The 17,178-nt window shown below is 34.9% G+C and overlaps 1 protein-coding gene across 2 annotated transcripts; it reads left to right on the top strand.

Annotated features, from left to right (window-relative positions):
* The first annotated feature begins 320 nt into the window (after positions 1–320).
* On the top strand, positions 321–1,290 carry LOC149163504 (homeobox-leucine zipper protein HAT7-like). Of its 2 annotated transcripts, none has more exons than XM_089430760.1 (2): positions 321–799; positions 941–1,290. In XM_089430760.1, the coding sequence occupies exons 1-2, from the start codon at positions 437–439 to the stop codon at positions 1,214–1,216; spliced, it is 639 nt and encodes a 212-aa protein (XP_089286886.1). In that variant the 5' UTR covers positions 321–436; the 3' UTR covers positions 1,217–1,290. The 2 variants fall into 2 exon arrangements, with proteins under 2 accessions (XP_089286886.1, XP_089286885.1); XM_089430759.1 differs by having other exon boundaries at positions 935–1,290.
* The last annotated feature ends 15,888 nt before the right edge of the window (positions 1,291–17,178 follow it).

Genomic DNA, 17,178 nt, shown 5'->3' with positions numbered 1-17,178 from the left:
CAATAATGTTAATTTTCAATAAAAGGGGCGGTGGATTGGAGAGAGACAGCGTAAGAAGGTACGTGTACTCACCCCAACTTTCTAAATTTTCCATGGTAAATTTCGTACGCGTGACCATTGTTTTTATAAGTGGGGACGAAAGTGGAGGAAGATGCTGCAGTTGCGAGTGGGGAGTACGATTGATTATTAATGACATCCATTTCCAACAGAAAAAGAACCTTAGACCGATGTCCACCACAAACCCACTAGACATTTCGCGAGTTTATGTATCTATGAAGAAGACAACACACTAATTGCTTTGTCCCATGAATTGACCCTCTCTCACCACGTGAATAGGCTTCGCTACATTTACCAGAGATTCCAATTGTATCCTTCAAATCCTGTTTCTTCAGGTTTTTGGGGGCACTTCATTGAGTATCTGAAGCTGAGATCTCATATGATGGAGAAGGCAGTTGATCCTTATTCTGCCTTTGACATTAGCACAGCAGGAGAACCATTCAACACTTCTTCAGAGAACTCCCATGGGATGAAAAAGCGCAGAAGGCTCACCATGGAACAAACGAGGGCGTTGGAGAAGAGTTTTGAGTTGGCAAAGATAATGGAAGACGGGAGGAAAGAGGAGCTGGCAGAGACTCTAGGACTGAACCCAAGGCAAATCTCCATCTGGTTCCAGAACAGAAGAGTCAAATGGAAAACCGCGCAGCTAGAGAAAGACTTTGGTGTTCTCAAACAAAGCTACGAATCCCTGAAGGGTCACTATCACACTCTCCTGGAAGAAAACAGAAAACTGCAGCCTGAGGTAAGTATATTGATTCTGAATTAGAGCTCGTTTTGTTCTTCTTGTGATGTTTCTTTTGAAATGAAATTGGTTATCAGAAATGGCACATACTACTTAAATGATCCATTTTCCTCCATTGACACCATGATTGATTAGATCCAGAGATTGAGCAGTATATTAAAGAAAGTTGAGAATAAAAAAGAGAAGGAAGTCACGGGAGATAGACAGATTGCTTTTAACATTGTTCAAGACAAGAAAGAGGGATGCTATGGTGTTCATAATACAGAGGATAATAATCCACACCACGCAAGCATGGAAGAAAATTGCCGCCAAAATTTCTTGTTGCCATCACAAGAGGAAGATTGTCATTACAACATGGATGAAATAAGCGGTATTATGTCGGTTCCATCTTTGGACTCCAAGTTTCTACTAGAATAAATACATATATATTCCAAGGTTCAAGTGTATATTGTAGAATTTTTGTTCCTTGATCTTTCGCCCAATATTTTACTAATAAGCATAAAGTGTTATTGTTCAAGCCTCTATATGGAAATAGACTTCAAAGCTTTGTGTTGAATTTAAATACAAGATGTGCTGCTATGATCCTTTGTAGGTTATTGAGTTAGGAGGACATAAAACTGAACACTACTTTTTCTGCACTCATGAAATAGGAAGATTTGAGGAGCATTGACACCATCAATCAGGTAATGAAGTTTTGATTTTGCATCTATCTTCGTTTCTGGACTAAGGTTCCTGCCAGCTGGTGCCAGTTCTTCAAATCAAAACCAATATCAATATGTACAAATATTTGTTTTTTAAATGGTTTATTGTATAATTACCCAGCAATTCAAATTTCGATTCCATTCTTTTTTTAAATTAATTTAAAATTTGATATTGGATAGTTCATATGCCTTAAATATTGTCATTTTATAAAAGCCACAAATAAAATTAGATATTGAAATCAGTAGAAAACTGAAAAGAAATTAATGAAATAGAATGAGTTTTTTTAACAAAGACATGAAAATAATGACATTCCAAACAAAGCTATAAATAATATTATCTATTTCTCAATAAAATTTTCAAAAACAAACAATTAAATTCTACCTGATTTTACTATAAATCTTATTACAAATAAATAATAAATAATAGTATTGATAGTAACCCTACTTATCAACACTATATAAAAGAAAGATCTTAAAATTTAAGAAAATAGTAAAAAGACAACTTTAAAAATGACCATTCTAATTCATAAAATAATATCCATAAAATTCTTTGAGATATATGAATGACTTCTTAAATATTTTACTCTAAGATGAAAGTTGAAGTAGCAAGGCACTTGCTTGATTTTTATTTTCTTACATTGACTCTTTCGTATTTTTGAATTGAAATACTCCATACCAAATGACAGGACAAATGACAGATGTAAATTGTCCTTTTTATTCTGAATTTGTAATTAATTTCTTGAAATTTCACAAAATTAATTAGCAAACTGTTCAGGGTACTTACCTGTGCACCCGAGATTGATGATGCCTCTTTCATATTTTTGAATTGAAATACTCCATACCAAATGACAGGACAAATGATAGGACGGTAAAACAGATGTAAATTGTCCTTTTTATCCTGAATCTGTAATTAATTTCCTGAAATCACAAAATTAACTAGCAAACTGTTCAGGGTACTTACCTGTGCACCCGAGATTGATGATGCCTCTAGCTACCTTGTTTCGGTTACCAAAAAACCGAATCCACCCAGCTAAACTGCCCAGATCCTCGCTACTCAATACAGTGAATTCTTAATTGAAGCAAACTATTCCCGTGCCCAAAAACCTCACAACAATCCACACTTTTCCAGTGAGTAATTTCAGTTTATATGTCCGTAGCCTCCCCTCCTCTCCTCTCCTCTCCTCTTCTCTTCACTTATGATGTTTTTAATAAACTCCTTGTTCACGCTTTCTTTTCTTTAATATCGTTTTCCTTAATATTGTCTGACTCAATACAATGGGTAGCGGTACGCAAAGGCCACAATGACGATACGCTACCGTCGTCATCTGCATTTTCCATCTTCTCGTAATGAATTAAACACGTTGATAGGGAAATTCCACCACCATTTGGACTTGCAGTTTCCAAATCACCAGGCCGAAACTGATCCGAGAAAAATAAAGGATGGCCTGTGGTGTAAATTACAGGTTGCAAAAATTTTTAACAAACTTATGAGGCGACCTGATGTGGTTTATTTTACTAATCTGGTACTAGAATATTAGGAACAACATCTGCATGCTATTCTTGAAAATCTAGAAATCAAAGTAGAGAGTTCCTACATCTGCATGCTATTCTTGAAAATCTAGAAATCAAAGTAGAGAATGTGTTATTATCTTGTCTCGCAGGATAAAGCATTAGGTAATTGTTATTAATTAGGTCAAATATAATTCATAGGTTTTGATTTAATAAAGTTTAATTATATAATTTTTTTAATATTTTTTAAGCAAGAAAATTAGCATTTATTTTTGTTATTATTGGTTTAGAGTTTAAATATTTTATTGCAAAATACATTGTGATTTTGCAATTATTACTTTTTATTAATATAATATAATCATTGTTATCATATCAATTTTTTTTATACACTAATAATTATACTAAAAATTAATAATGGAATATTTTAATATATATATATCTATATATATTAAAATATAGATATATATTTGATCGCGGTTTGCTACTTTTCGAGCCGTAAGATCTGATCCAAAGCGCACGGCCACTAGCTGATGCTTTGCAGGTCTAGCTGTATTCTCGAAGTTAATGTCACGTGCGATGAATCCATTTCCCTTCACAGCTCGGCTTTAGATCTAATTTTTTGTGGTTAGATCTAGATCTAGGCGGCTAGGTTCTAGATCTAATCTTCTGCGGCCAGATCTAGATCTAATCTTATCTTCTGCCTTATTTTTCTGCGGCTGGGTTCTACGAGCAAGTAAAATATGGCTCCTAGCTTCGCGAAAATCATTGGTGGCTCATCCGCTTCTGGAGGGCAAGTCGCGAAAATCGTTGGTGGCTCATCCGCTTCTGGAGGGCAAGCTCCTGCCCATATCGTCAGTGAAGCCCCAGCTCCCACTATCCAAGTGGTCTAGGCTTCACTCAATGAGGCTTTGAAGTTTTTCGAAAGTGCCATAATCTGCCGGTTCAATAGTTTTTGTCCGCAACTGACAGCTCTCAACAATTGGATCTTGGAGGTATGGAAGCGTGTCACTTCTAATGAAATTAGTATCTACCCCTGTGCTAGGAGTTTCTTTATAGTAGATTTTGAAAATTCTAAAAGCAGACAATGTATTCTAGATTCTGGCCCTTGGTTTTGGGAAAAATCAGGTCTATTCATGAAGTGATGGAACCCATCATTCGATCCCTCTACAACAGTTATAACCTCAGCACCAGTTTGGGTGAAATTGCCAAGCCTACCCTTGCATCTTTGGAATCTCTCCTCATGAAAAGCCATCGGAAATGCAATTGGGAAATTTTAGAGCAGGTGCCCAAAAACAGAGGAATATGCGAGAACCGCCTATGCACGCATCTGTGTGGAAATAGACTTCAACGCCGGATTCCTAGTTAAAATAAACCTAACAATTAAAGACTATGTGTGGAATCAAAAACTTGATTATGAAAGTGTCATCTTTAGATGTCGATCCTGCTTTGAGACAGGGCATCTAGCCAAAAATTTCCCAAAAGCCTACGAGAAAAATTTTGCTAGAAAAAACCACCATAGATCTACATGGTGGGAAGGAGCACACTAAGAACACTACACCGTCATCAAAGAAGAATACTCTAGAGAAAACTCTGAATCACAAGAAATCAGGCAAGAAAGAAACAGCTCTCAAGACAAGCAAGAAGAAAGCCCCGCCCAACAAATCAATAGTTATGAGGATTCGAATACTGCACAAAATAAATCTTCATTCCAAACTTCTTCTCCGACTATCTTCAAAGGAACGAAAACAATAGATCGTGAAGCTAAGACACCAATGTCCCAAGAACTAGAAGAGATGAAGGAAATGCAAGATAAAGGAAGTTGGAACACTGTAGAGAAAAAAAAAAAGCTACAGCACCAATCTCGCCAAGAAAGACAAGGAGCCAGATAATTAAAAATTAAGAAAATTATAGGTCCGATAGACCAATTTGATCTTAGTGGATGTTAACCACCACCATCATCATATATATATATATATTATTTGTTGGGTTTAATTTTTAATTTTAATTTTAATAAAATAAAACATATGCATATTTATATACTAAATAATAAATCAGTGTTATTATTATTTTTATTCGAATATAAATAAAAATTTTAAAAATAAAATCTATGTATTTTTATAAGTTAATAATTATATTAAAAGAATTTTTTATTGAATATTTTAGTTCAAATTTTAAAAAATAAAATATATAATTCTTTGTTTTGATAAACAACCTTGATTTGGATAGTTCAAATGTAAATGCAAGCATAATATATTATAGCTTTTTAAAGCTATGTTTGAATAAGCCGACTTTGCTCTTTAATTGTACGTATAAAAACTTTACCAATTAATAAAATTCAAATTAATAAAATTCTAAACCTTAATACTAATTTGAATTCAATATTTATATTATAATTTAATTATATTTAAACTAAATAAAAACAATAACTACTATATAACACTTATTATAATATAAAATTAAAACCTACACTTTAAATTATTAACTTATATACCAACCACTTTTTAAAATATAATATTACTTTTTGCTTTGGGATGCGGATGAGACTGAATTTATTTTATGGAATTATTACTCGATTCTAATCTGTATTTAAGAATGGTTAATATTAATATTCACCCTAGTTGACTTGTTTTCTTTCTCATCCGAACATTTTTGCTTTGTTTGGTTTAAATTTTAATTTATTTAAAAATTGATAAAATTACTTCTAAATTTTAACATATATTTTAAAAATATATTTTTAATTAATAATTAAAAATACCATTTAAATATTAAAATAACATTATAAAACATGTTATTAATGAATCACTTAAACATAGAGAATAAACTACTCATTCAACATGGAGAATATGTTAATGGAAGGAAATATACAATATAAGGTCGATATATTACAAGAAATTATTTGTTATGTTTATCATTAATAGCATTATAAAACATGTTATTAATTAATCACTCAAACATGGAGAATAAACCACTCATTCAAACCTGGAGAATATGTTAAGGGAAGAAAATATACAATTTAAGGTACATTATAATAAATTCTTTGTTATGTTTGTCCTAAAATACAAGTATGGTTTGATACGAGTTGTTTTTTTCTTTTCAAGTTAAATTATTTCTATTATTTTTAAAAAAGTAATATATATAAAAAGTAATATATATATATATAATAATAGTTTAGATATAAATAATTTGAAAAAGAGTAATATATAGTAATTATTCTTTATAGAAAGGAAATTACATTAATAGTATAAGTTTAAAGTTTTCAAATTGATGATTTTATGTCTTAAGGGTTAGTTTAGTAGGTCAAGTTCCTGTTGCTAAATATCTTATTAGTTGAAGGTCACGAGGTCAAATATCCTTGACACACTTGGGGTTGGGCCTTGCTTGTTTGGCCGACAGGTAGATCCCTTCAGGTTGACCTGCTTGGATTTTTCTCGTGGATGTAACGGCAACCCTATGTCCATGAACCACTTTTAGAAAAACAAATGATGATTTTATGTGTATCTGATAAATAGTCACAATGATACCACTACTGGAAATAAATTAACTTCTAAACTAATAATCATGCTTATAATAGTAACATTAAAGATATGTTCCTCCAAGAAACTAGCTTACTTGGTGTTTCTACTATTGGAGAGTCCACCTATACTTGTGGCCGAGGTTCGTTGTCATTGCCAGATGATGAGAAATAAAGTTTTGTCAGGCTCTTAATAAGGACTTAGAACTTTGTCACAACCTATCAATTTCATCTGTAAGATAGTCCATGCATATGGTCAATTATTTCTGAGTATTAGCCCTATTAGTTAAGACTCTTCCCATGAGCGTCTTGATGTACCAATAGAGGTTTATGGTCTACATATAGGATGTTGTCCTTCCCCTAGTAGAGTTTTCCACACTAGGAATCTAATCCCTAGTGCCTTGTTCAATATGTCGATTCAAAATGAAGCACTTGGATTGTCTGACTTACTCTTAGAAGCAACAGTTTGGGCCGAAGTGTGATGACCCAAAGGAGGGCTATGCTTAGAGGATGGTGAAAATCCAAGGTTCCCCCTTCTTCCACCACACTAGATAACCAAAGGTCGATGCCTGGACATTGAGCTTGGCTTAAGGTATGGGTGATAAACTAAGAGTAAATTGAATGGTAGGAAAGGGAGAGAGGTTGCGGTAGAGCTGAGATTGAAGACCATGAGAGGATACGAACCAAAATTAGAGAGCTATTGATGGAGAGAAGGGAACTATTTCTAGAGAAACATGGTTGTTGAGAGATAAGGCAAAAAGGGAAAATAAGAAACATGGTGAGGAAGATAATCATAGAGAGACTTAGAGATTGCTAGGCCAAGTTAAAATAAATCCCCTTAGAATTAAAAAAGCCAACGAAGGGAGATAAAGCCTAAAGACAAAAATTATAATTTTTTATTTTAGAATTGTTGATAGTGTTGTCATTGATGTCAAGTCAAGAGGCATGGTCCATAATATGTTGTCATTCATGTTATGTTCAAAGGGATTTTTATAATTGGATATGGTTTTTATAACTCATAATATTTACAAGAAGAAAACTAGGGAAAACTCCACATTCAGGAGAAATGTGCAAAAAGAAAAAAATTCCTTATAAAAGGAAAATAGTCCAAATAACCAAAGGTTGCGCTCCCCTTTGTTAGTTGACAAAGACCCGCAATTGATAGATTGTCATTTAGTGAAATCCAGAAATGCACCAAGTTAATGTTTCAAGGCAGATACCAAATTCAATCAAACTTTCACATTTGGGCATTTCACAGATATTTGGGTCTACAAAATCTATCTAAGACTCTCGTGTATATTTGAACATCTAGGAATTCAGGGATGAACCAAGGAAAACACTTAAGAAATACTTGGATGCATATTTTTTTGTCTTGGGGAGAAGGTGGAACCCCGTACAATGAGCAATAAAGTTGGCACCAAGAGGAAAAAGTAGTTGATGCGACAACATGAGATGATGACACATGGCACTCCTTTCTAGGATTTTTGGGTGGTGAATTGGAAAAGTGGTTGGGTGACACATGACATGTACCCATACATGTGGAAACACCAAGGAATGCCATGTGGCAATGGGATGATTTGACAGATGACATGGCAATGACATGGAAGGCTATGTGGAAATCTCTGAAGTCTCGAGATTATCTTCAAGGTACTGTGTTGATGAAGTTTTCTTGTTTATTTAATTTTGGCCAAATGGTGATAAACAATGAAATTGCACCAAAAATAGCAGAAAGACCAACTCCACTGGGGCGCTTGTCAAGTAATCTATCCATTAGGGAGTATCCAAAGTCATCTGAGAATCCAATGATTTATATGTGAACCAAATATGGTCCCTATAAAATGACCTGGTTTCGTGTTCATGTGAGGACAATGAAATTCGTCAAGGTTCCAACTGGGTCATTATTTCATGGAATAAGATTTATATGGCTATACAACTTCATGGTGTGAAGCATGTCTGCTTATTAGAAAATGAACCATATTTACATTCAAGTGAAGAGTGATATTTGTCAAGGTTCTAATGGGTCATGGTTCTACATATAAAATTGAGATATTGACATCTATCTCATCCAATTGTGTACATTATGTGCTCAATTAATGAAAACTCAGTTTCCAGATATATGAGGACTCATAGAGTACCTGCATCTACAATTCACTGCTGACAAGATGACATCAGTCCAATAAACACATCGTCTAAGATGTTGCATGTTGATTCACTAAATAAGTCGAAATTGGGTTGTAGGTCGAGGGAGAGGCTCAGTGATTGCGCATTTGCACAGCTCAAGCAGTCAAGGGTGAAGTTTGAGCCTTGAGACCACACAATGCACAATTTAGGTTGGACTGGAAAAGTAGATTGCGTAGTTTTAAGACTGAGTGAGCCGGGCCAAGGGGTTTGGCACTGCTTCTATTATGTACCTATATTACTAATGTAGACCCTTATTGTTATTAGTGCAACCCCCTTTGTATTGTTTTTATTATTGTGCCCCGTAGAAGCCCACTATTGTTATTAGTGTGCCCTTACAATATTACTGTTATGTAGACTTTGATTATATTGTTGACCCCTAAGACTCCTATATATAGAAAGGAGTTCCTATCATTTGTATCATCAAAGAATTGTTAATTTTTGTAATGTAAAGGAGGTTTCCCCCTCAAAGTGGCTAATTTTGAAGTTGTTGATCTAACTCTTCTTTTATTTTATGAGTTGGTTGCATAACATTTGGTATCAGAGCTTTGGACTCTAGGGGTTCCTACAGGTCTGAGTTCCTACAAGAACAAGCAAACCAGTTATAGCAAGAAAATCAATGGCTGAGCCCTGATTGGCTTAAATTAACCCAAAGTAGGAACAATAATACTGTTGTCCCCAGTGGAGTCGCCAATTCTGTTGAGGGATTAAATCCCCTAGGGTTTTGGGTCAACACCCTAGCAGAGCAGCGGTCATCTACAGTAAAAAACAAGCATTCTACACATCCATGATACTTGAATAAGCAAACTACATGAAGACAGGTGCACCTGGGGGTCCTTCATTCGAGTAGATCCAGCCAGGGTTCAAACCCTCTTAGAGTTCCTCTCGATCCTTGAACCTGCAAAACAACCAATTCAGAGAAACATAGCAATATATGGACCAAGTATCATATAGAAATCAACTTCATAACATATTGAAAGATGGTTAGTTATACAATTGAAACAATTATTCATGTGTAAACCATAACAATAACATCATATGCATAAAGAAGATTGATTTCGGGAACAAGACAAATGTTTCTTTATTACAGATAACTAAAACAAAGCAAGGAATGATATCACCTGAATAATCCTCTTGCCGGCTCCAAGCGGAACCGTCCTCCTGATCCGTCCAATCCCAAGTCTTCAAAAGGCTCCTTTCATGACTCACACAATGATATCTCAGCTAGTGAAATGACATCATAACTCAAGGACATAAGGTTTCCTACAGTGGGGGAAGTGCTGGAAGCACAAGGATCTTCAGACCTGATCAGGGATAATCTCAGCAGAGTAATTTTCTCTATATTCTCTCCTCCTTAGGCCTTCCATTGAAGCCTTTTTATCCTTCTCCCAAAGTAGTTTTTTAGTTGGGAATTCGTTGGGAATAGTTGGGCCACAAGCACTAATAGGTAAACAACAAGTAAAACCCGTGATCTCCACCTGAAATTAAGGAGATTTAATTTTTTAAGTGTTTTAAGACATATATGCAGGTTGGGTATACACTGACCCGCGTACACATGCGTTTAGCTCAGGGAAATGTCACGTACAGATAATAAAACACTTTTTTTAAGTATTTGGACCAAGTCTGGAAGGAGGGGTTACCCTAGGCCATAAATGCAACATCAAAAATATCAAGAGTGAGATTTGGAGCTATAACACTACTTAAACCAGGTTATTGTGGTCGTTTCGCTATAAATTTGTTTCTACAAAGTTTCAAAAGCTAAAATTAAAACACATTTGAGACAAAATCTTTATGAACCTCGTGTCCGAATTTCAGATCTTGTCTTGCTATATTTTCAGAGATATGATCCAAGAAAGTTAAGGTTTTTGTGGGATTCTAAATTCCATCTCAAGCATGTGAGCTTGGGAAAATCTTCATAAAGTTCTCTTTGTGAATTAGATTGAAATTTCGTAAAAATTTACAGAAAGAGGATGGACTCTAGATTGTTGGGAATCATTTTCAGGGTCAAAGCTTTAAACGATGACATGTGGCACTTCATAAATTTTTTTGCGACCAAACTAGTCTATAATCACTTCAACGTGGGAGATTGGGCATAACGCTTTCTTAGAGAATGCAGTCTTAATCATACTTGTGGGGTTGGAAAGAGGACTCAGAGGGATATCATAAGAAAAAAGATTTAGACCTTGGAGATTCGAAATTATAGAGATACAACATATTCAATATCGAGCTCCAGCAAAGTGAAAACAATGTGTGTAGTTTTTTTTTTTTTTAATTTGCATAAGTTTTGTTAGAAAAAATAGTTGACGTGATTCAAAGGGAATACTGAAGCATAATTATCATTAATTGATTCCCTAAAGAATGGAAATGGAAACACATAGTAAGCAACCTGAAATCTCTACTATGACTCATGAAGAAGAGGAAGAAATGCAACGTGACATATCAAAATTACGAGACGAAGTGCAACAAATTAGAGTCCCACAAAAATTAATAGAAGCTAAGATGGATGGTTTAAATAATGGAATGGAAGCTAATATGGATGGTTTAGAAGTAAATTTGAAAGGAAACATTTAAGATTTGAAGAAATACATGGAAGGTTTGAAGGGAGGTTTGGCAAAGTTGCTACAAGAAATGTTTCCTAATTGCAAAAGGGTAGTAGAGGAAATTGACAATGAGAACAAAAGAAATGTTAATCATGTTTTCATAGACTCTAGAATTATATTGAAGACCCAAAATATTCCAAAGATCGATATGAGGAAGTTTAATGGAAAGGATCCTGTAACATGGATATTGTAGATGGTGCAATATTTTGATCTCCATAATGTGAAAAACACACAAAAGGTACACATTGCAACTTTATATTTAAAACCCAATCAGTTTTTATGACATCGATGACTTTGCTCTCGTAAACAAATTGTCACTTGGTCAATTTTTATGGAGGAAATTAGAGCACATTATGAGGATACAAAGAGCAACACCTTCTTTAACCAATTGATAAATCTCAAACAAAAGGGTTCAATGGTGGAGCAAAATGGGGACTTCCAAAATTGAATATAAGGGTAAAGGATATTCCAGAGGAGCATAGAATTGATGTCTTCATAGGGACTTTAAAGGATAACATCCAACTTGAGGTTTATCTTTGGGAACCTGATTCATTGGAGAAGGCATTCAGGTTGCCAAGAAAATTAGAAAGCAAAATTATCGCAACAAGGAATCCTACCACTCACAACTATAAAGATGGAAGTGGTGTTGCTCCTAGCCTTCCATAAGCTACAAGGTTAACACCACAACAATTGAAAAAAAATACAAAGGAATTTGTTATCGTTGTGATAGCAAATACATTAAAGTTCATAAGTGTGCTAAGAAGAAATTAATTTACATAAATTTGGAAGAGGATGAAGAAAAGGAAAAAGAAACGTAAAAAAAAGAGGATATACACCAGGAACCAACCCCAAAGAAAGAAGAAATGAATCCGACCATATATTCTAATGCATTGATAGGAATTACCACTCCTCAAACTCTTAAGATAGAAGGACATATAAAGAAGAAAAAGGTAAAAGTGTTGATTGATTCGAGTAGTAACCATAATTTTATTCATTGTAAGATAGCCAAGGAATTGAATTTCTTCCTATATCCAGTACCAGAGTGTCAAGTGATGGTTGCAAATGGAGGAAACATAAATTTCCCTAGAAAGTGCCATAATATCAAGTTATCCATGGGAGCATATGTATTAAATAGTCCAATGTTTTCCATTCCAATGGGTGGTGTTGATGTTGTACTAGGAGTCCAATGGTTACAATCTTTGGGTACGATAGCTTTTAATTTTCAAGAACTTTCCTTGACATTTTTTTGGGAATGAAAGGAAGTTGAATTAAGGGATATTGTCAGGAAACTGGGAAAGATAATCAACTCTAACTTCATGAAAAAGCTTCTAAAGAAATAACCATGGGGCATAATTGCACAATTATGTTCACTAGAGGTTAAAATAGCAAAATCATTTATTTCTACAGATCTTCAAAAAGTATTGGACAATCATTATAAGATTCAAGTAATGGAATATCACATCTAGCATAAACAACAAGTTCTCCAACTCTTAAAGGATAACCTCACTTTGGCGCAAAATCGAATGAAACAATAGGTAGATCAACATTGTAGTGAAAGAAGTTTTGATGTAGGCGACTCAGTATTCTTACGGCTACAACCATACAAAACTTTTTCCATCAAGCAAGCTAAGAAGTATAATAAATTATCACCAAATTATTATGGTCCTGACAAGGTGTTTTAAAAGATTGATAGTATGGCATACAAATTGGAGCTTCTGGCATCTTCCTGTTTGCACCCAGTTTTCCATGTTTTGATCTTAAAGAAGGTTATAGCTAATAAGCTCCCATTTCAAACAATATTTCCAAAATTTGACGAGGAAGGAGATACCATATTGGAACCTGAAGCAGTCATGGAAATAATAACCTAACAACTATGAAATCAATCAATTTCAAAGAGTATAATCAAGTGGAAAAACTTAACTATTGAAGATTTTGCATGGGAGGATGAGAATTTTATACAGAAGTATCCAGAACTACTCAAGCGTTGAAGACAACACTTTCTTGAAGGAGAGGGGCATGTTAGGTCCCTATACTACTAGTGTAGACCCTTATTGTTATTAGTGCAACCCCCTTATTGTATTTTTCTTATTATTGTGCCCCTTAAAAGCCCACTATTTTTATTGTTGTTCCCTTACAATATTATTGTTATGTAGGCTCTGATTATATTGTGACCCATAAGACTCCTATATATAGAAAGGAGGTCTTTTCATTTGTATCATCCAAGAATTGTTCATTTGTGTAATGTAAAGGAGGTTGCCCCCTCAAAGAGGCTAATTTTGAAGTCGTTGATCTATCTCTTCTTCTATTTTGTGAGTTGGTTGCATAACAGTTTCAACCAACTACACATTTATGGAAGGTAGAGAAGACCTAGTGATTACTCAATTGCAGAGCTCAGGAGCTCAAGAGATGGGCTTGAGCTCAGAGACTGCACAATGTGAAGTTGGGGCTAGGCTGAAGTATTAAATTGCACAATTTTCAAGGTCAAGGTTTGGGCTTGGGAACTGAGAATTCGTAGTGCGCAATCTTGAGAGGCATGAACCACACATTTTGGAGTGTCAAGAGGAAGGGTTGCAGCTTGAGGTCTGGAACTGCTCAATGCATAGTTCAGGAGGGCCGAGTGAGGCCAATTTGCTTGGTCAGAAAGTTTTCATAATTTGACTAGGTGTGGGATCAATGAAGCTAATGTGAACAGTGATAAGAATCAACTATGATCACATAGTTAGAACAATTAACGACACAACAACACAGCTCATCCAAGACACATGAACAATATGCTTCCCTTAATGCGACAACTTTGCAGCAACCTACGACAAGTGCAACACCAAAGATACACTTTGCGATGACTGTGACAACACTTGTGCCACCATGCTTAAAACTTTGAGAATGAGTGTGATAGATTTTTATATGGTAATATCGACTCAAATTCACAAAGATAACCCCTTGAAACCACCAAAACATGCTTATATACATTGTGCAACACTTAACATGTGAAAATATGACATTTTTCTTTTCTCACAAAAGGGACCAAAAAACAAAGAGAAAACACACGGAATGGATTTCAATGTTTGCGGAAAAATATACAAGACCAATATAGTCTCCAAAATTTGGTGTAGGCCAAAATCTTGGAGGATGTTGTAACAGCGACAACAAGGTGAAAAAGAAAACGCCAAAAGTTCCCTTTTGTAAAAAAATTTCTTTAGTTTGAAAAGGAAGAAAATGATACTTAGGAGAACCTCTTAGTCATGCTCGACTAAGGTATTCCTTTTACATAAATAGTCTATCCCCGTCCAGAAAATGGTTAAATTTATACTAAGTATATGTCTTTTCATTTACTTTAACGAGTTCGTAAAGACATGTGCTCGATGATCTTTTCATGTTTTGGGAGTCTGAATTGAGCTAAAAGACGACTTCTCCTTGAGGAACGAGTGGTATAAAGGGTAGCAAATGGTTCCGATCGTTATGGAACTAATCAAAAAAGTGTAGAGATGAATAATATGACTAATAACACCACTCATCATAGCGGCTCCTCGGGAAAGGGTAAAACAACCAACTGAAAGTGTATCATTGACCAAGAAGATGGTGACGATGGAATGTGAAAACTAAGGCTCATCTTGCATAAATAGGTTGATACAAATGGGAATCATGAAAGGTAGGATTGAAATGGTTTTATTTTTACACAAGCTTGAAACATGTGGAATCTATGCTTGAGAATACTTGACGATGGTTTCATTTTTTCACAAGCTTGAAACATGAGAAAAAATATGCTTGAGAGTGGTTTCATTTTTACACACACTTGAAACAGAGAAAAGCTATGCTTAAAATAATTTTGCATGCCCCCAACATAATGACTCAATTCTAGGCACATTCCCCCAATCTTCATTTCATTCACCTATGTAGACTACTAGTTACTAACATGTGGATGGAATGAAGGTTTATTTATGAGATCAAGTGAAAGTCTCAACTAGGAATTTACGAGATCTAATCAAAGACTGGAATTGGAAGGGAATATATTTCATTTTTTATCAGTCGTGACATAAGAAAATAACTATGGTCAAGGGACCTTGTTTCATTTCTTAAGGAGCTCGACACAAGGCAAGGAACTCTGCTATGGGATCTCTAGTTATATTAATCAACGCTTCCCAGATACCATGGATTCTAAGAATCTCTTATCAGATGGGAGAACAATTCTATAGAAGGGATACATATAAAAGGATTCATGGGAAAGATCAGACATCAATGCTCCTAGTACATGATGCACTACATCATCTACTAGATCATCAATAGATGCGGGAATGGAACACATTTCCACATAATTAATCTCTAGCGGGGAAGATACCCCTTGCATATAAGGACCATTTATGGAAGCTGGTTGATTGTGATGAAAATTCGTACCTATTAGTGTCAGTCATTTCTTCCTGTCACCAGTGATCAAATATGATTTTACCAAGTTTGTTAGGGGTCTCAAGGTCAAATTTTATCATGTCACTAGGTTTTCATAATAAAATTTGGTCACTAGTTAGTTTGTCTAGGTTTATTTCTATTTTCTCAAAAAATCACACATGCCAGTGGCTTACATCACTTAGATGAGTGTATCATCACAAAGATAATGTCTTCATCATATTAGTCATCAGCATCAGCATTTCACTTAGTCTAATGTCTTCATTAGGTCATTATGGTTTCAAGGTCCATCTTCATTTCATGCATAAAATCCGACATAGGATGAGTTGTGATAAGAAACTCTTTTCAATATATTTTTATGGGAATTCATAAGTGCTTCATGGTTACAGTCTCAAGGTTATAAAAAAAAGAAGTTTCACTTTTCAAAAAGGTAAAAGAAGTTCAGATTTCAAGTCTCCAAAGTGGCCAAGTTCAAAAAGAGTGAAAGTCATGTTTTGAAAAGGTATGTGGGGCCCATTTTCACTCAAAAAATATCATACTATGCCTATAAAAGCCCAAAGGTCCCAAACATATTTCATTTGCATCCTTACCTCCTTTGTTTATTGATCTCTCTCCCCCTTTGGTGAAAAAACACGGGTTTTCTAGCTAAATTTGGCAAAAATCTCCTAGCGTTGCGCTTCTGTGAACTACGTCGTGCTTTTGGATGTGGTGCTACGCTTCTATAAACAGCACTGCACTCAGGACAGAGTGGCTTGAAACTTGCCAAAACTCACCCAAATTCCAAATCTAAGCTTGCATTCCGATTTTTTTCTCTTCTAAGCTATTCAACAAGTAAGTACCATCATCTTACTCTCTCTTTTCTTTGGGCAAAGAAAATGCAAATGGTGAGTTTTGTTCATCTAGGGTTTATATGAATTTCATGCTTCAAAGCTAGTGAAAATGGTGGGTTTTGTCAGATAGGACATTTCAAACTTTAAGAATTTCCATTTCATACCTCTGTATATATAAATCACCATATCATCCACCAAGAAACTCATTTACTTTCAGTTTACCTCACCTTTTCACAAACCCTAGCTCATACCTATCAATTTAAACAATTTTCCTAGCAGGACTGTTTTTAAATTCTCTTACTCATCTCCCTCTCTCATTTCACTCCATTCAACTTCCTAAGATTTATACAACCCCCATGCACCTCCCAAAATTCCCCTATCATCATATCCCTTCCCTAACTCCCTAATTTCATCATTTCACTCATTCCTCACTGTTTTTCCATTTTCCTGTTATCTAGGGTTTTTATCAAAATGGAGGGAGATTATTCACCATAAAAAAAGAGAAAACATCTTACAGGAGGGAGGATCTTGAGGTATGAGCCTACAAACTAAAATGAAATCAACTCTTCACCATTCATTAGACAGTGCTTTGAAGATGTCAGTTGCCTAGGGTTTTGTCAAAGGGCGGGTGAAGTAGGTTTTCATGAGCAAC

Source organism: Pinus tabuliformis, chromosome 5_1, assembly GCF_031772625.1.
Source record: "Pinus tabuliformis cultivar Carrire ecotype Pingquan chromosome 5_1, CPIR1, whole genome shotgun sequence".
NCBI classification, from domain to species: domain Eukaryota; kingdom Viridiplantae; phylum Streptophyta; class Pinopsida; order Pinales; family Pinaceae; genus Pinus; species Pinus tabuliformis.
This window is presented reverse-complemented; position numbering and strand designations above follow the sequence as displayed.